At 44.3% G+C, this 23618-nt stretch overlaps 1 protein-coding gene across 4 annotated transcripts in view; it reads right to left on the bottom strand.

Moving 5' to 3' along the window:
* EIF2AK4 (eukaryotic translation initiation factor 2 alpha kinase 4) overlaps positions 1-23618 on the bottom strand; it is a 101187-nt gene that overhangs the window by 75487 nt on the left and 2082 nt on the right. For all 4 annotated transcript variants that reach the window (XR_007189938.2, XM_026480040.4, XM_044377513.3 and 1 more), the window contains exons 2-4: positions 9989-10101; positions 6087-6189; positions 2087-2239 (exon numbers count right to left, since the gene is read on the bottom strand). Coding sequence is in view for 3 of the 4 variants with exons in the window: in XM_026480040.4 (XP_026335825.2) it covers positions 2087-2239; positions 6087-6189; positions 9989-10101 (369 nt within the window). In the remaining variant the exon portion in view is untranslated. The remainder of the gene's footprint in view (positions 1-2086; positions 2240-6086; positions 6190-9988; positions 10102-23618) is intronic.

Here is a 23618-nt window from a genome sequence, read left to right as displayed (position 1 = left end):
CACGACCCTGAGATCACGACCTGAGCCGCAATCAAGCGACAAGACACCCAACCCACTGAGCCACCCAGGTGCCCCCCAAAACATCTTTTGCATTTCCACGATTCAAGCCCTCCCTTCCTAAGAGGCCTGATGACACAGAACCTTACAACAAGCTGTAGTGATGTCGGTTTCATCGGGTCTAACGCACTCGTTAGTTGCTCCTGTTTAGTAAGGTCTCCAGACTGCGTGGGGAGGGGCGCTGACGCCCCACTCTTCATGCTTCCGTGTGGAGAGACTTTCACTACAGCAGCACCCCCACCTTGACCTACCCCTCCTCCTCGACGTCTGCCTGTCTGTGGCGGACAAGCTCTGGTGTCTGCTCTCCGCCACAGTGTGGGGCCACCTTGGTGGAGGTGGGCTGAGCCGTCCCCAGTGCTTGGACCTGGGGTGGCACTGCTCTGGCACCATCCCCACGTGCCACAGACCTTCGGCTATATGCTCTCGTTTTCTCAGTATGAAAGTACTATTCTGATTTGCATCCATTTGACTCACATATCTATTGCTCAAGTGGGACTCAAAAATAGTGGGGTTTTGTTGTTTGTTTTTTACGAGTCTCCTAAAATTCCAGGTTGTAGGTATCAAAACCATTAAGAGACTCACCAAAAACTGTATTAGCAGTAATACGAAATGAAAAAAATACCCAGAATTTACAGGTAAATAGAATACCAAAACGGACTGCTAGCTAAATATTCACTATCTAATAAAGACAGGCCTTCCTGAAAATGATGAAAATGAGAAACTTTAAATTCTAAAGGATAACTAGACTACATAATTAACCAGGAGATGAGAAGTCACACATGAATGGTGGCCACAAAGAGACAGGTATTAACATGAGCACAGGATGAACAAAATGAAAGAGAAGAAAAAAAAAAAAAAAAAAGAACCAAGAGCAAGAAGCTAAGAAAAGCAGAATAACAACACCTTGGAAGTAACTGTAAGAAACAGTAACATCTACGGGAAGAAAACCAGAAAGCCTCACCAAGAGATAAGAGTAAGCAGACAAACGTTCCTGCACAGGGAGTCTGAATATTGCCAAGCGGTCAATTCTTCCTAAATGAATGTGTGAGTCTAGCACAGAGAGTTTGATCTGATTCTGAGAGAGCGGTCCTGCAGTTCATCTGTAAGAATAAATGGTGAGAACGGCAGAGGGAGAAAGAAAAACCTAATGGAAGGTGACGGGCAGGGGACTTGGCTTTTCAGATGTTAAAACAGCATAAAAGATATAATGATTCAGAGTGTGTAGGGACTCAAGAAGAAAAGATGAATTGAACAAAATGGGTAATTCACAAATAGAGCTTCAGATAAATATATGAACATATTAACTACATATATATGTGTGTACGGTTAAAATACACCTTAAAAGAAGTATTATAAATCAACTAAGAAAAAAATGATTATTTACTGTGTTAGGAAATGTCTGGGAAAAAACAAAACACGTCAGATGCTCATTTTTACAACCCACCCCTAAAAAAGTTCTAGGTAAGTTGATTAAAAGAATAAACTAAGTTAAAAATCAAGAAGGAAAAGGGGGGAACAAAAGGAACCTTGGATACGTACATTATCTTTGATTAAAGGATTTAAAATATATAACACAGGAGTGTACATTCTTGTGCAAACACACTGAAGAAAAAATACAAACAGTTGGGGCATATAAAAAAAGTTCAATCCCTGGCTTTGGCTACTCATTTGGACAGTAGATACCTGCCCCCAGAGGGAAGAAAACAGCCTGGAAGCTCAGTGAATTCCTGCACAGCTTTACAAGCTCAAAAGACCACAAGAAGTTTGGTTAAACGAACGTTTTTTTCTTCTTTTCTTTAAAGACCTGGATTAGACTGAAGGTTCTAGGAGCAGGGCTGGTATTTGTGGGGAGGAAACCACTCATCGTATTTCTCAGTTACTCTTTGGGCCTCCTCTCCCATGGATCTCCACTGCCTAAAGCAAATGCCGAGCAGAACTTGAAGATTGGCACGTAGGCACAGATAGGGTAAGAACCGGTCGAAGCTCGCGGTCTTCTGGGCCCAGCCGCCGGTAGTGACAAGGGTCTCACCTCCTGCTCCACCTTCTGCTTGGCCTCCAACAGCCTCCGCTGCTCCTCCAGAGCCCGCCTTTCCAGCATTTCTTCGTGGAAAGACTTGGGAGGGGGCTTGTTATGCTCGCTGAGAAATGACTGCACGTGGTCGGCCAGTTCAAATATCATCACCTACACATACAGAGGAAAGACAACCACAAATGGTCAAGGATGGGAAGACAGGGCCCACAGGAGACTACGGGAAAGCATGCAGGCAATCAGATACCCACTTCCACTGGTGATACTCACTTTGGTAAGACACGTTCTGAATTAGGTATCTGATGCCATCACAGCAGGAAAAAGCTTTTACAGGACTCACCTCATTGTGCTGCTATCAAGACAACTCACTCTCTAGATAAATAAAAAGCTTCCCTTTTCTTTTACAGGCCTATTCAACATTCCTGGCATTGTCTGTATAGGAAATCTGATAAAATATTTTTCTGAGGGGCGCCTGGGTGGCACAGCGGTTAATCGTCTGCCTTCGGCTCAGGGCGTGATCCCGGTGATCTGGGATCGAGTCCCACATCAGGCTCTTCCGCTGGGAGCCTGCTTCTTCCTCTCCCACTCCCCCTGCTTGTGTTCCCTCTCTCGCTGGCTGTCTCTTTCTGTCGAATAAATAAATAAAATCTTTAAAAAAAAAAAATATTTTTCTGGACAAATATTTTCTGTACAAATAAATCTGATAAAATATTTAACACTGCATAAAAATAAAGTACTTTCCCAACTAGAAGGCCTGTCTACAAAATGATAGCAAAAGAATCATTGCCAGCATGAGAACTTTCAACTGTCCGCACAGTGTCTTGAGGACATTCTTTGGGGTACAGAGGCAAATACAGGCCTCACTAGCTCCCCGCTAGTAACAGGCCAGTGGAGGCTGATCAATACTAAGAAATCATTCCATTTTCACTTAGGGAAGCATTCGTGGATACTACCAGAAGGAAAAATGCCCCCCTCTCAGACATTGTTTATGTGAACATAGGAGCCACTTTTTCATACCTGCAGGAGTCATAAATCATATCTGGGCTTGTAAACTCATATCACAAGGGTTTCTGGGACCCTACGCTGACTGACTGCCCCAACCCCAGAGAAGTCAAGAGTGCCAAACTCCTTCTACAGATGATGACCACCATTCTGAAATTTCTTTTTCCTCAATTACAGTAAAGCAGTTTAAAAATTCTTATTTCTAGGGGCCCCTGGGTGGCTCAGCCATTAAGCATCTGCCTCCGGCTCAGGTCGTGATCCCAGGGTCCTGGGATCAAGCCCCGCATCGGGCTCCCTGCTTGGCGGGAAGCCTGCTTCTCCCTCTCACACTCCCCTTGCTTGTGTTCCCTCTCTCACTGTCTCTCTCTCAAATAAATAAATAAAATCTTTTAAAAAAAAATTCTTATTTCTAAAGGGACTTACGAGGGTGACAATCAGTAATAAAGGTCACTATACACAAGAATATAAAGTTAGTTCACATGCTCATTCCACCTTTCTCTCAAGGAGTAAATGCGAAGACACCACAGCTATTATTGGGGGAAGTTAACGTATTTTTTGATGATAGCAGAAGCTGTGGCATTCACCGGCTATACTCCACTTTACAGTTGACAAACACTAGAGTCTACAAGGCAAGTTCTTCAAAGAGAAGCTCTTTTAAGAAAAGCTGGGGAAAGGAAGCCGTTTCTATCATGTCAAAGAGAAACCACTTCTATACCAGAAAGGAGATGCGAGCCAAGCAGTGGAGGGTTTTTCTTTTGCCAATTCATTTGAAGACTAGCATTTTCTGTACAAACACATCAGATACATATATAAAACTAGATGAAAATAAGAAGTACTTTCCAAACTGGTTCTTGTCCCTCTCTCCCTGTGTTATCTCCTCTCAGCACTCTGTTCAAATGTGACCTCATCAGAAGCCTCTCCTGACTTCCTCATTTATAAAAGCCACTCCACCATCACCTCACCATACGTATCTGTATTAGCCAGGGTTCTCCAGAAAAATAGAACCAATAGGATAGGGTGTGTGTGTGTGTGTGTGTGTGCGCACACGTGCATACTGCGAGAGACTGATTTTAAGGAATTGACTCATGCAGTTACAGAAGCTGGAGAGTCCAGAATCTGTGGGGTAGACCAGCAGGTCTGGTCTAGCAGCCGTCCTCTGGTAATTCCCCCTGCTTCCAGAAAAGCCAGTCTTTTTCAGTTAAAGCCCTCAACGATTGGATGAGGCCCACCCACATTATGGAGGATAATCTGCTTATCCCAAAGTCTATTGATTTAAATGTTAACCTCATCTAAAAAATACCTACAGAGAAACTTCTAGAGGGGCGCCTGGGAGGCTCAGTTGTTAAGCATCTACCTTCAGCTCAGGGCGTGATCCCAGGGTCCTAGGCTAGAGCCCCGCATTGGGCTCCCTGCTCTGCTGGGAGCCTGCTTCTTCCTCTCCCACTCCCCCTGCTTGTGTTCCCTCTCTCGCTGGCTGTCTCTCTCTCTGTTGAATAAATGAATAAAAATCTTCAAAAAAAAAAAAAAGCAGGATTTTGAAGGGATACCTACACTCCCATGTTATTACAGCATTACTCACAATAGCCAAGTTATGAAAACCACCTCAGTGTCTATCAATGGACGAATGAAGAAATGTGGCAGGGGAATGCACTGGAACATGACTTGGCCATGAGAACGGACACCCTGCTGTTTCCAGCAACGTGGATGGACCCTGAGAGCGTTATGCTACATGGAGTAAGTCAGACTGAGAAAGACAAATACTGTATGATCTCACTTGTATGTGGAATCTACAAGAGCCAAACTCATAAAAACAGAGACTGGAGTGGTGGTTACCAGGAGCTGGGGGGCTGGAGAAAACAGGGGACATTGGTCAAAGAGGATTAACTTCTGGTTATAAGAGTAAGTTCTGGGGATCTAATGTAGAGCTCAATGATTATAGTTAACACTGTATTGTGAAAATAAATAAAGCAGAAGTATTTTCAGAAAAAAAAAAAAAATCACACATCACGAATCCAGGAGACCAGAGGATTCTCTAGTTGAATTTTCAGTATAACTCCATATTATTTTTCAGGGAGACGTTAGACTACATTAGAAAGACCTCTGCAATAACCCCCAGGGCCTAGGTTTTTGTTCGGGCTCGTCTACAATCGCTCTGCAGCTCAGCAATCACTGAAAATCCTGGGAATAGATTTTGACTCCTTTGTTACAGAATGCCACGGATAAAACTGTCCAGTCACTTTAACAGAGGCCCAAAAGGGACACAGAGACCTGGGGTAAGTCCTTACTTAACTCTTCTCAGTTTTTACAGGATGGGGTCCTTAAGCATGAGCTGTCTAAGTGAGGAAAAGATGGTTTTTACTTGAAGAGAATTGGTCTGGCCTAAGAAACCCACAGTAACCCACTGCCCCAAGAAGTCACCTACTCTAGCCTTCCAGAGAGTTCTGCCACCCAAGGGGGAACTCACGTCCACCCTGATGTGCAGAGGATTACAAAAGAATACTGAACTAACTGGAAATGCTCGAGTACAAAGGGGATGGTGATGGGGTACAGTATGTCACTGATCACTGAGAAGGGAAACAATTAGTTCTTCTGATATGAAACAGGGAAAGGTGGCAAGGTTCGGTCCGAAATCACTTGTCTGCAAACATTTTCCAACATAAATGTTCAAGTCAAGATCAGGTTTGACGCCCAGTCCAAAGTGTGCTAACAGTATGGCCAGGTTCACATGGACTCTTTTCAGAAAAATTCTGGATCATCAGTGTACCTACCCTCCAAATATACTCTACAATTTGTCATTCACAAAAACCATACATTAAAGAAATACAAGTAACAATGTTCCCCTTTGCATACGGCAATAAGAAACAAAACATTCTAGTCAACATTGGTTTGAGATGAAAGGGAAAAGCCTCTAAGCCCAAGAGAAGGCAGGAAGGCGAACACTGGAGAGTAGGATGAGATTTCTACTGTCCTCTTACAATTCCAGTTGAACGTATCTTACCTCTCCGCGATGTTTTTTGGCCACTTTCTCTAGGTGGGATTTTAACAAGTTAACACTTTCATTTGACAGACCTTTGGCATTCTTTAACTCTATTTCGGGGACTCTGGAAAAGAAAGAGACAAAAAGGAGTTACTCCAGGGGCGCCTGGGTGGCACAGCGGTTAAGCGTCTGCCTTCGGCTCAGGGCGTGATCCCGGCGTTATGGGATCGAGCCCCACATCAGGCTCCTCCGCTATGAGCCTGCTTCTTCCTCTCCCACTCCCCCTGCTTGTGTTCCCTCTCTCGCTGGCTGTCTCTATCTCCGTCAAATAAATAAATAAAATCTTAAAAAAAAAAAAAAAAAAAAAAAGAGTTACTCCAAAAAGTATGGCCTCTTTGCATTAATATTTGCTAGGTCCAAGCACGGAGCACAGGGATTTCACACGGGCCTCTATACCTCTAGCAACATCTTCCTCCATTTCCAAGGATTTCCACTATATCCCAGCAATTCTGTCGACACGATGCTTGACATGGGGTCACCTGCGGCCCCTGGAGGAGAAGCTGGTCCCTGAGGTGACCAGACTGAATGGGCCTGATCCTGGCTTGCCCCCCAATATCAATTAACCCAGCTCTCACAGTTCACCCACAAGAGTCCAAGTGCTCTGGGCTCACTCGCGGGCTCCAGCATGAAGCAAGACAAGCACAACCAGGCAAGAGGAAGCCTCGGATGGGACGCCTGGCTGGCTCGGTCGGTAGAGCATGTGACTCTTGACATTGGGGTTGTGGGTTCGAGCCCCACACTGGGTGTAGAGATTACTTAAAATCTTACAGAAAAAAAAAGAATGAAGCCTCGGTGATCCACCCAGCATTCCCACCACCTGCCCTGTCACATCACTCCTGATTGTCAACGCAGTGGAAATGCTCGCTCCCCCACTCACAGCTGACTCCACGCGGGCGTGTTCCGCACACACTGCTATCACACGGATGCCGAGCACGCCCCTCTTCTCCCCGCCCAGCTCCACACTCAACACTCTCTATTCAAAGTTTACACAGCCGCTCCTCAGGCTCCCCTTGGTTCCCAATCAATAGATATCCAGGAACAATTCACGGAGATCAAACACGCTTTATTTAATTTACCGAAGAGAACTTGACTCTACTTCCTACCAAGCATTTCTGAGTAAATGATGGTATTTTTATCTTGGCAAAGCCCTTATGATTCACTGTCTCTGTATTCTCGCCATGTTTCAGTGTGACAGATTGCCACAATCCTGATCTACTCGGACAGATGGAAATCTGAGAGAAAGGAGTTTATATACATGAGGAAAAGAACAGAAATGCCCAACAGTCCTGAGTCTATGTACGATCTATCTAACCCAGGACTCTCCCACACTGGCATTAAGGACTATTTTGCAGAAAAAGAAAGTTTTCCTGTACCATGTCATCTCAAAGGATAAGAATGTTCCCCCAATTGAATGAAACATGAGAGACTATGGACTATGAGAAACAAACTGAGGGCTCCAGAGGGGAGGGGGTGGGGGAATGGGATAGACCGGTGATGGGTAGTAAGGAGGGCACGTATTGCATGGTGCACTGGCTGTTATACACAAGTAATGAATCATCGAGCCTTACATCGAAAACCGGGGATGTACTGTATGGTGACTAACATAATATAATAAAAAATCATTATTAAAAAAAAATAAATAAATAAAAAATTAAAAATTAAAAAAAAAAAAAAAAAGAATGTTCCCCCAATTAACCCAGCCTTACATAATTTCTTAATTCAGCAGTCACTATGTAGCAATATTAACAGAATGACAAAATATCTGTCTATGATACTATTAAATTTTAAAAAAAATTTTTCCAGCTTTCCCTTTATGCCCTTGGCACAAAATTTATAATTTTATATAGCTGATAGTATAATGTCCACTTCGTCAGATTTTTATAATCATTTCCATGTTTTGGTGTTTTTTTTTTAGATCATCCCATATTATTTTTTACCAATTGGACACATCAAGATTTACCAGAATGGTCCTCCAGCACAGTGGTTCCCAACCAGGGGTGGCTGTGCCCCCAGGGGATACCTGTCAATGGCAAGAGGGGAGAGAAACCCCACGCCTGTCACCACATTCCTTCCCTACGCCCCTCTTCCACTGGACTGGTCCTGCGTCGCATCCCTTATAGTAAGCTGGTAACTGTGAGTCAAGCGTCTTCCTGAGTTCTATAAGCTGTTTTAACACAGCATCAAGCCTGACAAGGGAGTTTAAGGAGCCCAAAAATTCTTGGCCAGCTAATCAGAAACACTGGTACACGCAAAGGGCCTTTGAAATTCTGTGGAACTGAGCCCTTAATCCGTGAAGTCCGCAGGAACTATGCTAGTTCGTGACAACACTGAACTGGACTGCTGGACACCCAGCTATTTGGTGTCAGGAAAAATAAAACCCAGAGAGGCGCAGCCTTATTTTTCTTTCATAAATTTAGTTACGCTTTAACCAATTCATTAATTAAATACTAACCACCTACTGCATCTAGTCTAGGCACAGTGTTAGAGGTAGAAGAGGGTTACTAAACTCAAGAAACTCGTCTCGACCTATCTGTACTCTCCTCTTCTCCATCAGCTGCTAGGGTAACAGATTCCATCAATTTCCCCACCCAGGCTGTAAGGCACGGCTTCCTTTTGTCACCTTCCCTCACGGGTCCCCTGCACAGTAAGCTCAAACCACAAAACGTCATCCTCGCCCATCTGCTTTTCCACATGCAATGTCTCAGGAAAGATTACACGGAATACACGCGTACTTCCAAAAGACAATACTTGACTACTGACTGCCAAAGCTTTTGCTCTGTCAGCGGTTCTCATTCAGAGGCAATACACGTGCAGGGGGAGTTTGAAAATATGTGGGGTGAGGCGCCTGGGTGGCTCAGTCAGTTAAGGGTCTGCCTTCGGCTCAGGTTATGATCCCAGGGTCCAGGGATCAAGCCCCGCATCGGGCTCCCTGCTCAGTGGGGAGCCTGCTTCTCTCTCTCCTCCTACCCCTCCCCCCACTTGTGCTCCTCCTCGCACTCCCTCTCAAATAAATAAAATCTTTTTAAAAAAGAATGTATGCGGGGTCTTGTGGTTGTCTCACACACTGCAGAGCACCTGTATAGCCAGGGATCCTACACACCCTGCATCACGGGCCAGCCCTGCACGGTGGAGACCCATCAGCAGGGCCTCTAGAAACAACAGTGTGACTCTAATCTCCTTTTTCCTCTAGGAAGTAAAACTCCCATTAGGGCCAAAAAGCTATTCTAAGTCCTAATGCCAACCATACTTCAAACCTAAGTATACAAGGGCGCCTGGGTGGCTCAGTTGGTTATGTGTCCAACTCTTGATTTCGGCTCAGGTCACGATCTCAGGGTCGTGGGACGGACGCCACAACCGGCTCTGTGCTGGGTGGGGAGTCTGCTTGAGGGTTCCCTTTCATTCTCCCTCTGCCCCTCACTACCCTCTAAAAACAAAACAAAACTAAGTATACAAGGGCTCTACTAGTCCTCATGACCTTATCCTTTTCTTCTAAGACTGTTCCTCTTCCCAATTTATGAAGAATTAAACACATATCAACACCCCTCACCCCGTTCACGCTCTCTCAAATAAATAAAATCTTAAAAAAAAAATTTAAGTGAACACATTAGAGAAAAAAAACAATTACTCATGGAGCAAATACTCGTATCTGGAGTGAGTATTCTACAACTATAAGCAGACTAACATGAGACAGGTTTCACAACAATGTCTACTGCTGGCGTAGTTTTGATGAGATATACGTGACAGGACGTGAAATTTTAAGGGGAATACAGGCAGGAAGGAGAAAATGTCAATAATGTGTCTGTTTCTATGTTGTGAAAACAGAGACGTGGTATCACAGGGACGGTACTTATAAATGTACTCACACGTCTGGGTACGTTGGTGGGCATCTAACCCTCAAATCCACTTGCACGTACACTTCTTCACCAGTCAGGCCCTGAGGGTACAGAACTAAATTGATTTCAGGGGGCTCGTTGACCTAAAAGAGAAAAAGCATTTTTTTTTTTTTTTTTTTTTTTTTGCGTGGAGAGCCAATTATTAGCAATTAAGACAATGAGCATCTTAGCTCGAACATTCTACTTTCTAAATATTACGTGCAATTGTACTTTCATACGGGTATTCGGTCATCTTTTCCTAAAGCGTGGTTTCAAAACAAAACCTATGGGGGCGCCTGGGTGGCGCAGCGGTTAAGCGTCTGCCTTCGGCTCAGGGCGTGAATCCGGCGTTATGGGATCGAGCCCCACATCAGGCTCCTCCGCTGGGAGCTTGCTTCTCCCTCTCCCACTCCCCCTGCTTGTGTTCCCTCTCTCGCTGGCTGTCTCTATCTCTGTCGAATAAATAAATAAAATCTTTAAAAAAAAAAAAACCTATGACACAGAGACTGCATCTTCCTTTTCAAAGTTATCTCAGAGGTGAAGCAAAACGTTCCATGGAGCTTCTATTCGTTCACATCCTACGGAGTACCAGTCACGTGATTATGCACAGGTACCGTTCTAGAGGCTAGGAGTACAGGGGTCATTTTGGACAGACATGGGTCCAACCAGCCAACTGAGAAGACAAGTGCGTATTCTCCATAGTGATGAGCGTGCTAGAAAGAAAATCAGGCAGAGTAATGGAATGCAGCAGCGAGGGAGATTTTCAGACAGGTGGGTCAGGGGCCTTTCGAGCAGGGGAAACTTCAGTGGAAATATGAATACTGAGATAATGACAAGTGAAAGCCTTAACATGGAAATCTGATGGCTCGTCTAAACGTGGATATGCTCTCACCCAACTGCTTTTCGCCAAAAAAACTAAATACCCCATTTATTCTTTATTAAATACGCTTTTTCCAAAAAAGATTTGAGGCAATTAATATCATCTGTACATCATGAGAGAAGAGAGGCTGAGGGAAGAAATATTTATTCTCATGGTCCAGGCACTTCACCAACTCTGCAGGTGGGCACCGGCGTGTTTTACAGATAAAGCGGCTTGAGCTCAGAAAGGTTCCGTTTCTTGCCCACAGATACATGGCGACAAGGCTGGATTTCAGATCCCACTTTGGCTCCCAAGCCTGTGTCTTTTTCACCAGCCACTCCCTTGTTAGCGCCAATGCTGAGCTGCTGTGACGGAGCCTTGGCTTTGTCTTGGAACATCCAGGTGGCCAGGGTAAAAAGGGAAATGTGACATTATTTCACATTTCCCAGAAAAGGAAAAAGCACAAAAAATCGGGGGGAGGGGGAGGCAACAAAGTACGTAGCGACACTAAATTCTATCAGGTACCCTGAATTATATGATAGACAAAATTATCATCAGCGATGTGTATAATATATGAAAGCTTGGTTTCCTTTTTTTTTTTTTTTAAAGATTTTATTTATTTATTTGACAGAGAGAGAGAGACAGCGAGAGAGGGAACACAAGCAGGGGGAGTGGGAGAGGAAGAAGCAGGCTCATAGCGGAGGAGCCTGATGTGGGGCTCGATCCCATAACGCCGGGATCACGCCCTGAGCCGAAGGCAGACGCTTAACGACTGCGCCACCCAGGCGCCCTGAAAGCTTGGTTTTCATATGGCCTTATCTTCATGCTCGGTCAAAGCTGCAGGTCAGGCGCCAGGAAAGCACAGTTCTGTGAACGTGGTTAAACATCCCGTGACCCATGAAGTCTTGTATGGGCTCATTCAGCCATCTCACCTCCTCACCCACAGGGACGGGCCTGGGCTCTGTCAGGCACTGTGAGCACACAGAAAGGAGTCAACAGACATGGTTCCGGCTGTCGTGGAACTTCCAGTCCGATGGGGCGAAAACAAACAATACACATGCAAGTTCAAGTTCAGAAAGTGCTACTGAAGAGAAGACGTGACGTGATGGAATCAGCCGCCCCAAGATAGGCCACTTTGGTAAAAGGATTATTTTGAGCAAAAGGTACTTGAAAACAGAAGGTGCAAGAAGGGCCCCTCTGACCTCCTCTTTCCTTCTGGAAAACAGGAGATAAAACACCCATGTGAAAGATGCCCTCCTACACTGGAAAGAAAGAAAGATTCTTATTATCAGAGACAGAACACCGAGGCCGAGAGAATTCTGTACAAACAGAACTTGGCAAAATAACTCTGACCTTTCTTCAGTCTCCCCGTATGTTCGTTACTTTTCCACAATTGCCTCTCTTTGTTCAACGTACCCTGTGAAAACATTTAGGTCTGGCCACTCCTTCGGGTCTTCATTTCCCTACGGGGTTTCAAATGTGCACGTAAACATCTGCATGCTATTCTCCTGTCTGTCTCATGTCGATTTAATTCTCAGACCTAGCCAGAGACCCTCAGAGGACAAAAGTAGCATCTTGTCTCCCTCCACTCTACTTATTAGAGAATGGCCCGCAGTGGGTGTGAGGGAACATACTCGGACGTGGTCATCAGGAAGACCTGAGTACATGGCACTAAAGGTGAGACAAGCCAGGGACCCAGCATTCCGGAGCAGGGAAGATCACGTAAAGAGGTTCAAAGTGAACAAGAGGTTGACGTATTCCAAAAAGCCCCAGGCAGGCCAGTGTGTCTGGAACACAGGAGGGATGGGGGACACCCAGTGAAGCAGGAGAAAGGTGTACTTGAGATAAAGCAGACAGAGAGACTGGGTTTCGAGGGAGGGAAACAGAAGGAAAGTGTCTTGTCACAGATGCTCCCAGGCTGAGTAGGATGAGGACAGGGAGCATCCACTGCTGGGGTAACATGGGACCGCAGGTAACCGTGCCAAGAGCGGGCTCCATGGGCACTGAACGCAGGCCCTGGTGTGATAAAGGAGTGAACGCTGCGTAAGGAGGAGGACTGGCCACGTCTGGATGAGTCCTTCAAGGAGGTTTTTTTTTTTTTAAAGATTTATTTATTTATTTATTTGACAGAGATAGAGACAGCCAGCGAGAGAGGGAACACAAGCAGGGGGAGTGGGAGAGGAAGAAGCAGGCTCATAGCAGAGGAGCCTGATGTGGGGCTCGATCCCAGAACGCCGGGATCACGCCCCGAGCCGAAGGCAGACGCTTAACCGCTGTGCCACCCAGGCGCCCCGAGTCCTTCAAGGAGGTTTAGGCGTTAAGGGGACAGAGAATGGGGCCACAGATGGAGGAGGATGTGAAATCGAGGGAGAAACCTCTAGAGCATGTGAGGATGTGGATGGGAATTTTATGGAAGAGCAGGAAAGAGACAAAATTAGGATCTGTCAGAGGGCAGACGGCGATGGGCACAGGATGGACAGGAGGAGGGGCCCTTCTCTAGAAGGACAGAGGACATGAGAAGAAGTAGCAGGTAGAGGCTGGTGGGTTTCCTCCGAGGAACCTCAAAGATTTGAGCGTGAGAATGAACTAACGGGGCTCCAGGCCTCCTGTCCCCTCCTACCAGGGCAGGCTAGCTGCTCTCTGCTTTTTATCTGAGACAGAATTCTGCACAGGAAGCATTTAGCTAAGAGCAGTTGAAACAGGCAGCTGCTAGGAAGAAAAGCAAAGACTATTGCCTTGACCAGTCTCCTCAAACAAGCTCTCTTGTGGAAGAATTTTTTATTATAGAAATTTTCAAACAAAAGCTGATAATGATATAAATACAGATTCAACAATTACCCACTTATGGCCAACACTGAGTATCTGTATGTTACCTCTACTCCCAAATACCACCTGATTATTTTGAAGTAAATCCTACCAACCCATCTTTGCCATGTTACAGTTACTCATTTTCTTTTTTTTTTAAAGATGTTATTTATTACTTGTCAGAGAGAGCGTGCATGAGCAGGGGGAGCCGCAGGCAGAGCAGGCAGGGGGAGAACCAGGCTCCCCGCTGAGCAAGGAGCCCAATGCAGGACTCGATCCCAGGACCCTGGGATCATGACCTGAGCCAAGGGCAGCCACTTAACTGAGAGCCACTCGGGCATCCCTGTTACTCATTTTCTAACAAGAATCCAGGGGGCGCCTGGGTGGCACAGCGGTTGGGCGTCTGCCTTCGGCTCAGGGCGTGATCCCGGCGTTATGGGATCGAGCCCCACGTCAGGCTCCTCTGCTGTGGGCCTGCTTCTTCCTCTCCCACTCCCCCTGCTTGTGTTCCCTCTCTCGCTGGCTGTCTCTATCTCTGTCGAATAAATAAATAAAATCTTTAAAAAAAAAAAAAAAAGAATCCAGCTCTGTAGGGAGGTTATACATGTCCATTTTACAGATGTAAACACTGAGAGAAAGGCTAGGTAGACTCAACATCTTACCAGTGCTTTCTCTACCAGCTCAAACCTTTACAGGCTTTTTCATCTCAGAGCCCACAAATTTTGGAGAGATATGATCACCAACTTAAAATTTTATCAAAATACTTTTTGGGGGGTGTCTGTCTGTCTCAGTAAGTAAAGCATGTGACTCTTGATCTCAGGGTCAGGAGTTCAAGCCCCACACTGGGTGTGGAGCATACCTAAACAAAAAAAAGGACGCCTGGGTGGCTCAGGCAGTTAAGCATCTGCCTTGCGCTCAGGTCATGACCCCAGGATCCTAGGATTGAGCCCCATGTTAGCAAGGAGTCTGTTTCTCCCTCTCCCCCTCCGCCCACTTGTGCTCTCTCTAAAATAAATAAAATCTTATTTAAAGAAAGAAAGAAAAAGAAAATGCATTTTTGCTCCCTCTTTATTGTATATATTGTATAACTTTAGAAAATAGTACTTTAGTATCAGAAGTAGGAGGAAGTACAAAAATAGAGTACAGCTCAATCTTATCTTAAGAAGGGTCAATTTATCTTATACTAAGACAGCTTCACTTACACATTATTCTGCCTTTCATTTTCTCACTTGGTGTTGACCAGTGAAAAATTTATTTCAGAACAACCAAGGAAGGGGTGCCTGGGTGGCTCAGCTGGTTGAGCGACCGACACTTGATTTTAGCTCAGGTCATGATCTCAGGGTCCTGGGACTGAGCCCCGAGGCGGGTTCCCCGCTCAGCACAGAGTCTGCTTGAGAATTTCTCTACCTCTCCCTCTGCCCCTCCCCCTGCACAAGCTCCCAATCTCTCTCTCAAATAAATAAATCTTAAAAGAAGAAAAACAACCAATGAGAATACTGCTCTAAATTCATAATGACTGAGAGCTTAAAAGAGGCAAAAGAAATAAGAAGGTAAGAAAATAAGGGTAAACGCCATACAGATGGTTTGCTTCAAGTAAAATACTAAAGACCCAAAAGCACAATGTGAAAGAGATTAAGTCAAGATATTTCAATGCAAGCACACCACCCAGGAGTAACAGCAGACCTTTTGTTTTTTAAGCAACAAAATTAGGGTAGCCCTCTATAGCTAAGGAGCAAGAATTATGTAAATATAAGAACTAAAATTATCAACAAGCCAGGGTGCCTGGGTGTCTGCCTTCGGCTCAGGTCATGATCTCAGGGGGCCTGGGATGGAGTCCCACCTTGGGCTCCCTGCTCAGCAGGGAGTCTGCTTCTCCCTCTGCCTGCCCCTCCCCCTGCTTGTGCTCGCACTCTCTCTCTCTGAAAATCTTTTAACAAAATAAAAATTTTTTAAAATTAAAATAATAAACAAATAAAATTATCAACAAGCTGTAAAATAGAAACTACAAATATAAACCAAAGGATAGGTCTTTCCTGGGCCCAGGATGGAAATGAACTTGTAACATACAGACAACATACACCACATGAAGTGAGTTATCCCTGCAGAGGCAAGACAGCGAATCTGGTTTAACATTCCCTTTTGTCTTTAGGTAGGAAGTGAAGAGCGTATCTGAATGTAAGTAGCCCTTCGAGGGTACAGAGAGCCCTTCACTGTGCGCCCAGAGTCCTGGAAACAGGAAGCAAGCTTCATAGAAAAGAGGCCTATTGGGGGAATCACACATTTTGAAGTTATTCTTTACTATAGAGAATGCCTACTAAAGCACAATGAATCCAGGCAAGGATTGCCGGCAAGCCTCAAGGGAGGAGGCCTCTGGGCCAGTCCCAGGACCACTAGGGGGGACATGTGGATGTAGAACACTGGGGCCTACAGAAGTAGTAAGCACCCTGCCAACACTCCTGGGCTGGAGCAGCCATGTGTCACCATGCACGTCTAGTGTTCCAGTTATTTCCACAACATAGCAATACGAGCAGGGCCGGAGTGGTAATAGTGCTGAGCCCAGATAAAGCCAACACAAACTTCTAGGAAAGAGGAAAGAGTTTTGAAGCAAAGGGAAGAGATTCCTGGATGCGTAAAGGTTTCAGCTTAAGAGGTGCATGAACCCAGTAGTGGTGGCTTGGGGGAGGGAACAGACCCAAGGCCACTGAGGAATGACAGACTATTGGATAAAAACCTCACAGCTTGTCTGGATCTGAGCACCAAGAGGAACTCAAAGAACAGCACACTGAGGAACTGGGTGTCTGCAACTTTCAAGGCCTCTATCTTTGGCTGACAATTTCACTGGACCACGATGATACTCTTCTCCATAAGGTACAAACTTCAGGGTATTTCTCAGCAGACTATTAACTGTTCCCCCAATATCCACTCTCCTCTTATTTCTTAGCAAGAGAATCTCTAAGTTTTCAGCTGCATAAAATGCCTTTGCAGCCAACTGTGGCCATTGGGTTAATTTCTGGCTAATAAGATGAAAGAACTAGGGACACCTGGGTGGCTCAGTCGGCTGAGCACCTGACTCTTGATTTCGGCTCAGGTCACAGTCTCGGGGTTGTAGGATCAATCCCCACATCAGGCTCTGTGTTCAGCACGGAGTCTGCTTGTCCCTCTCCGTCCCCCTGCTTGCTCAAATGCTTTCTCTCAAATAAATAAATAAATAAATACATACATAAATAAATAAAATCTTTTTTAAAAAGGATAAAAGAACCAACACATACAACTTCATCCATTTCTCCTTCCTGCTGACTGGAACCCAGAAATGATGGCTGGAGTTCAGACAGCCATTTTGGACCATGAGGGGCACATTAAGAAAGGTGAAACAATTTAGAAAAAGCCCTAGACCCCTGACTTCTGCATGCAGGAAAACAAACTTTGTTAAGTTTTCTATAATATGTAGCCAAACATAATACTAACCAATACAGGCACATTGAGAGAAAAAAAGGGGAAAAAAAAAAAGTCAGGAAACAATGACTTTAGAGGTAAGAGCAGAATATTTGCCAGGCTTTCCTTGAGCAAACTGAGGGGTGTTTCAACATAAGAAGAGGCTTTTATGCAGGATTCCGCACATGAGCTCACATTAGGGAATTCAAGGGGTCCTGGAGCTGAAGAGGACTTGATTAAAAAATGATAACAACCAGGATGTGCTGGGGAGTGGGGTGGGTAGGGCCTCCTTCATGCATTTTAGAATGGTGCTGATAAAATTCTTTGACTTAATCTGTATAAGGAAATACTGAATTCCTGGAATTCAAGTATTTACAGAGTAAGGGATAACCAAAAAAATTTTGGGAGCACTAAAGGAGAGGAAAACACAATGCAGAATGTATCAGACACAAAATATACAAACTACAAAATATACATTAAAAAACCAATTTGTGTTGAAGACTGAAATGCAAGTGACCTGAAAGCAGCATAAGGAGGAGTAATGGTGAGAAGGTCACAGACTACGACAGTAAGACGTGCCTTGCACGTGGCTCCATCTTGGGAACAGGAAGCTGGATACTCCCCTGGACTGTAATAAAACAGCCAAACCACTCCTCAGACATAAAAAGGGGAAAAAGTGATGTAAACTCAATTCTAAAAAGTAAGAGAGGGGCACCTGGGTGGCTCTGATGGTTGAGCCTCTGCCTTCGGCTCAGGTCATAATCCCAGGGTCCTGGGATCAAGCCCCGCATCAGGCTCCCTGCTCAGCAGGAGCCTGCTTCTCCCTCTGCCTCTGCTCCCCTGTGCCTGCTCTCTCGCTCACTCCATCTCAAATAAAAAAGTAAAATTTTAAAAAATTAAAATAAAAAAAATAAAAAGAGAGCTAATGCTCATTTGGACTCACTGAAACGAACATTAGCTGAATCTTTAAGAAACAAAACCCAGGGGTGCCTGGGTGGCGCAGTCGTTAAGCGTCTGCCTTCGGCTCAGGGCGTGATCCCGGCGTTACAGGATCGAGCCCCACATCAGGCTCCTCCGCTATGAGCCTGCTTCTTCCTCTCCCACTCCCCCTGCTTGTGTTCCCTCTCTCGCTGGCTGTCTCTATCTCTGTCGAATAAATAAATAAAATCTTAAAAAAAAAAAAAAGAAACAAAACCCAAGGATATTAAAATACCCCAAAGGATTAGAACACTGACCTTGAGGATGACTTCCCAGCCCAGTGCATGCCTCCCAGAGGAGACCCAGGCCAGGGATGTCAGACAAGCCTGCTGTTCAGTCTGAACCTGCTTTTCTCTGGACACTTCCTAACCAGGCCCAACAAAATAAACTGGATTAAGAATGTGCCTGTTTCTCTTAAGAGAACTGGAGTAAAAAATAGAACTACTAAAAATTGAGAATTTTGTTAGTGATGTCACATAGCAGCAAACCTTTTGCTTCCAAGGCTGAAGCATGAGGGTTAATGGCAGCCCATGATTAAATTTCATGGATTGGCGGTGCCTGGGTGGCTCAGTGGGTTAAGCGTCTGCCTTCAGCTCAGGTCAGGATTCTGGGATTCTGGGATTGAGTCAGGCTCCCTGTTCGATGGGGAGTCTGCTTTTCCCTCTTCCTCTGCCTCTGTGTGCTCATTCTCTCTCTCAAATAAATAAATCTTTTTAAAAAATTCACTGGAGGGGCGCCTGGGTGGCTCAGTCGTTAAGTGTCTGCCTTTGGCTCAGGGCGTGATCCCAGTGTTATGGGATCGAGCCCCACATCAGGCTCCTCCGCTATGAGCCTGCTTCTTCCTCTCCCACTCCCACTGCTGTGTTCCCTCCCTCTCTGGCTGTCTCTCTGTCAAATAAATAAATAAAATCTTAAAAAAAAAAATCACTGGATTACAAGATAAGCAGCAGATGAGGACGACATCTGGGAAATTAAAACTACTAACACAATTTTCTACACAACATAAATATGCTTAACACTACCGAACTGTACTCTGAGAAATGGTTAAGATGGTAAATTCTGTGGTATGTGTTTTTTACTACAATTATACATATATAAAAAGTTACATGATTCAAATCACTTTCAGGTGATTGGCCTAGTAGAACTGTTACCTAGGATTCTGCTAATCACATCCTCCTTAAATTTCGATGGCCAGACTTGGCTCAATGTGGCCTCCTTCTCACACACTTTAGATCTCATATTCTGTAAAGTGGAGAGAAACTATTCTGTGTGAAAATAGAACAAATCTAGAAATAAAGTAACATGTGCAAGATAATCTGGGCAAGTTTCTGGTTTTAAGTCTGCAAAGAAGTCAAAAATAAAAATGACAGTAAAAGCACAGAAAAAGGAAATTAAGTAACAAATGTTTAAACCTAAAAAAAAAAACAAACCACACAACAAAAAACAGTTCACCCATTCTCCCCTCCGCCCTCCAAGCAAACACCAATCTGTTCTCTGCATCTATGAGCTTGGCTTATTTTAAAATTTTTAAATATTTTTAGATTCTACATGTAAGAGGGATTATACAGTATTTGTCTTTCTCTGATTTTATGTTAAATGCCTTAATCGCTGATTTCCCCCATATCTCCTTTTCTAAAAATGAGTATTTTTTTTAAGATTTTATCTATTTATTCGTTTGAGAGAGAAAGAGCATGAGCAGAGGGAAGAGCAAAGGGAGAGGGAGGGAGGGAGAGAATCTTTTTTTTTTTTTTTTTTACGATTTTATTTATTTATTTGACAGAGAGAGAGACAGCCAGCGAGAGAAGGAACACAAGCAGGGGGAGTGGGAGAGGAAGAAGGAGGCTCCCAGCAGAGGAGCCTGATGTGGGGCTCGACCCCAGACCGCTGGAATCACGCTCTGAGCCAAAGCCAGACGCTTAACGACTGAGCCACCCAGGTGCCCCTAAAAATGAGTATTTTCTATAACTGACTGTAAAAATCACCAAGTTCATTCACCTTCTCTCTTAAGTATTTGCCTATCTGTCTGGTTAGAGAGAATTTTTGAACAATGTTAGAATTTAGTAAACTACAGCTCCATTTTAAACATATGTGAAAACGGATTAAAGACTTAAATGTGAGATGTGAAACCATCAACCGCTTAGAAGAAAACATAGACAGTAATTGCTTTGACATAGGCCTTAGCAGCATTTTTCTTTTTTTTTTTTTTTTAAGATTTTATTTATTCATTCGACAGAGATAGAGACAGCCAGCGAGAGACGGAACACAAGCAGGGGGAGTGGGAGAGGAAGAAGCAAGCTCCCAGCGGAGGAGCCTGATGTGGGGCTCGATCCCATAACGCCGGGATCACGCCCTGAGCTGAAGGCAGAGGCTTAACCACTGTGCCACCCAGGCGCCCCTTAGCAGCATATTTCTAGCTGTGTCTCCTCAGGCAAGGGAAACAAAAGCAAAAATAAACTACTGGGATATCAAAATAAAAAGCTTTTGCACAGGGGCACCGGGCTGGCTCAGTCAGTGGAGCATGGAGCTCTTGATCTTGGGGTTGTGAGTTCAAACCCCACGTTGGGTACAGAGATCACTCAAAAAAATAAAGTCTTAAGGGCACCTGGGTGGCTCAGTCAGTTAAGCGTCTGCCTTTGGCTCAGATCATGATGCCTGGGATTGAGCCCCACATCGGGCTCCCTGCTCAGCGGGGAGCCTGCTTCTCTCTCTGCCTGCCACTCCCCCTGCTTGGGCTCACGCTCTCTCTCTCTCTCTCTCTCTCCCTCTCTCTGTGTCAAATAAATAAATAAAATTTTAAAAAAGAAAGATTTTATCTATTTGTGACAACATGGTTGACCGAGAGGGTATTATGCTCAGTGAAATAAGTCTGACAGAGAAAGACAAAAACCATGACTTGACTTGTACATGGAATCTAAAAAACAAAGAACACAATAAGCAAACAAAAAGCGGAAACAGACTCCTAAATACAGAGAACAAACTGAGTGAAGGGAAGGGGGGAGATGGACAGACCGAGAGAGAGGAAGTAGGAGATACAGGCTTCCAGGTATGGAAGGAATAAAGGAATAAGAGTATCAAAAGTACATTGGGGGGGCTGGGTTAGTCTGTTAAGTGTACAACTCTTGATCTCAGCTCAGGTCTTGATCTCAGGGCTGTGAGTTCAAGCCCCAGGTTGGGCTCCATGCTGGGCGTGGAGCCTACTTAAAAAAAAAAAAAAAGTACAGCAGAGGGAATATAGTCAATGGTATTCTAGTAGGTTATATGGTAACAGTAGCTACACTTGTAGTGAGCATGGCATAATGCACAGAAGTATAGAAACACTGCTGTACACTTGAAACTAATGTAACATTGTGTGTCAATTATACTTCAATAAAAAAATAAATGAACATGAAAATATTCAGAATCTGAATTCTCCCCAAATTAAATATATGCAATGTTATTCCATGAAGAATGCCGCCATAAGTTTTTGAATCAGGCAAGCTGATTCTAAAGTTCATATGGAAAAACTACAGTGAAACTAGTCAGGAAAATTCTATAAAGTAAATAAATGATAACCACACTGAATACTGAATAAGGGTTGTTATAAATCTATCAGAATTAAAGCAATGTGGTGGTCGCGCTTAAACAGATTCATAATGGCTTAAAGAGTCAATGATAGATCTAAATAGACTCGGGAATTATTTCATGCAAAGAAAAGTCTTGAGAGCTTTTTACCACGCACGGGATATGTAGGTATGAACAAAAACACATGGACCCTGTCCTTATGAAGCTAGGATGGTTTCATATAATGTAAAGGTGGTGTTTCAAATTAATAGTGGGAAAAATTGGGGCGCCTGGGTGGCACAGCGGTCAAGCGTCTGCCTTCGGCTCAGGGCGTGATCCCGGCGTTCTGGGATCGAGCCCCACATCAGGCTCCTCCGCTATGAGCCTGCTTCTTCCTCTCCCACTCCCCCTGCTTGTGTTCCCTCTCTCGCTGGCTGTCTCTATCTCTGTCAAATAAATAAATAAAATCTTTAAAAAAAAATAGTGGGAAAAATTGAAAACATTCATTTGTGTTAGTCTAACTGGCTAGTTGGGGGTGGAAGAAGGCAGCCTAGATGCATACTCAGATGGAGCTAAGAATTTTTGTTAAAAAGCTATTTCTGTATTTATTTGATCAAAGTCTGAGGGATGTCTGGGTGGTTCAGTGAGTCTGCCTTCAGCTCAGGTCATGATCCAAGGGTCCTCGGATGGGGTCCCACATCAGGCTCCTTGCTCAGCGGGAAGCCTGCTTCTCCCTCTGCCTGCCTCTCTCCCAGCTTGTGCACTCGCTCGCTCTCTGTCTCTCTCTCTCTGATGAAGAAGTAAATAAAATCTTTAAAAAAAAAAAAAAGAAAGAAAGAAAGTTTGAAAACAAAGTCATGAAAGAATTAAAAGAAAACCTCGAAGACTTCATTTTTTAGTAACACTGGAGTAGGGAAATCTTTTCTAGGAAAAAAAGGGGGCACTATAAAACAAAAAAAGTCATTTTAACTATGTTAAAGTTTTTTTAACTGCATAAATTACATAAATATCAAAATGCACATGGTTAAATAGGGAAAAGCATTTGCAACATATGACCCAAAATGCTAACTTTTTTAACATAAAATAACTGACAAATGACTAAGAAAACAGACAATACATGGGACGCCTGGCTAACTCAGTCAGTGGAGCACGCTACTCTTGATCTCAGGGTCGTTGACCTTGAGCCCCATGTTGGGCATAGAGATTACTGCAGGAGCGGGGGGGGGGGGGGGGGGGGGGGGAATAGACAATATAGTGGGGAAAGGTGTTTCATTCATGTGTGGCAAAGATGAAAGAGCCTGCTGTTTACAACGCTGGTGAAGATGTAGGAAAACAAGGGCTCTCATACACTACTGGTGGGCCCAGAGACAGAAGCCGCAAGCTTTTGGGAGGGAACTTTGGAACAGATACCAGATTATAAATTAACAGCCCCTTTGCCAACATGGAAAATAAGCCAAGATAATTAATAATATATATATATATATATATAACTCAAGAGTAAATTGTATTTTAACCTAGTGGTGTCCAAACTTTTTTAGTATGTAGAATAATTATTAGCATTCATTCCCAAAACGCTTATTTATAAATGATTTCACATATGCTAGTAAACTGAAACCTCTGAAACCTCTGAAACCTACATTCTAACACATTCCCCAAAAGAAGTCAAAGAAACCTGAAGTTTACTCAGGTCAATAAATTCTAACCTGAATTTATTGGCAGCAAATTTGGCCTGACCTGACAAGAGGCTATTAATAGCCTTTATTTATCCCAGTCATGTGAATATTTGTTTCATTGTGTTTAATTTTGGATGCTTCCCCCACTACCCCCATACCAAGTGGGGTGTTAGGTAAGGCATGGAATGTGTACACATGAACGTGGACACAATCACTTCTGAATGTTGAAACCCGACAGGTCTCTAGGGTTTTGGATACAGGATTGTGGACCTGCCTCCTCTTTCCCTGAAGACGGGCACACAGGTGATAATAAGTACTTGCTGAATGACGCACT

This window comes from Ursus arctos, unplaced genomic scaffold (assembly GCF_023065955.2).
Source record: "Ursus arctos isolate Adak ecotype North America unplaced genomic scaffold, UrsArc2.0 scaffold_36, whole genome shotgun sequence".
Taxonomy (NCBI): domain Eukaryota; kingdom Metazoa; phylum Chordata; class Mammalia; order Carnivora; family Ursidae; genus Ursus; species Ursus arctos.
Note: the sequence above shows the minus strand (reverse complement) of the source record. Positions and strands in the feature narration are given on the sequence as shown.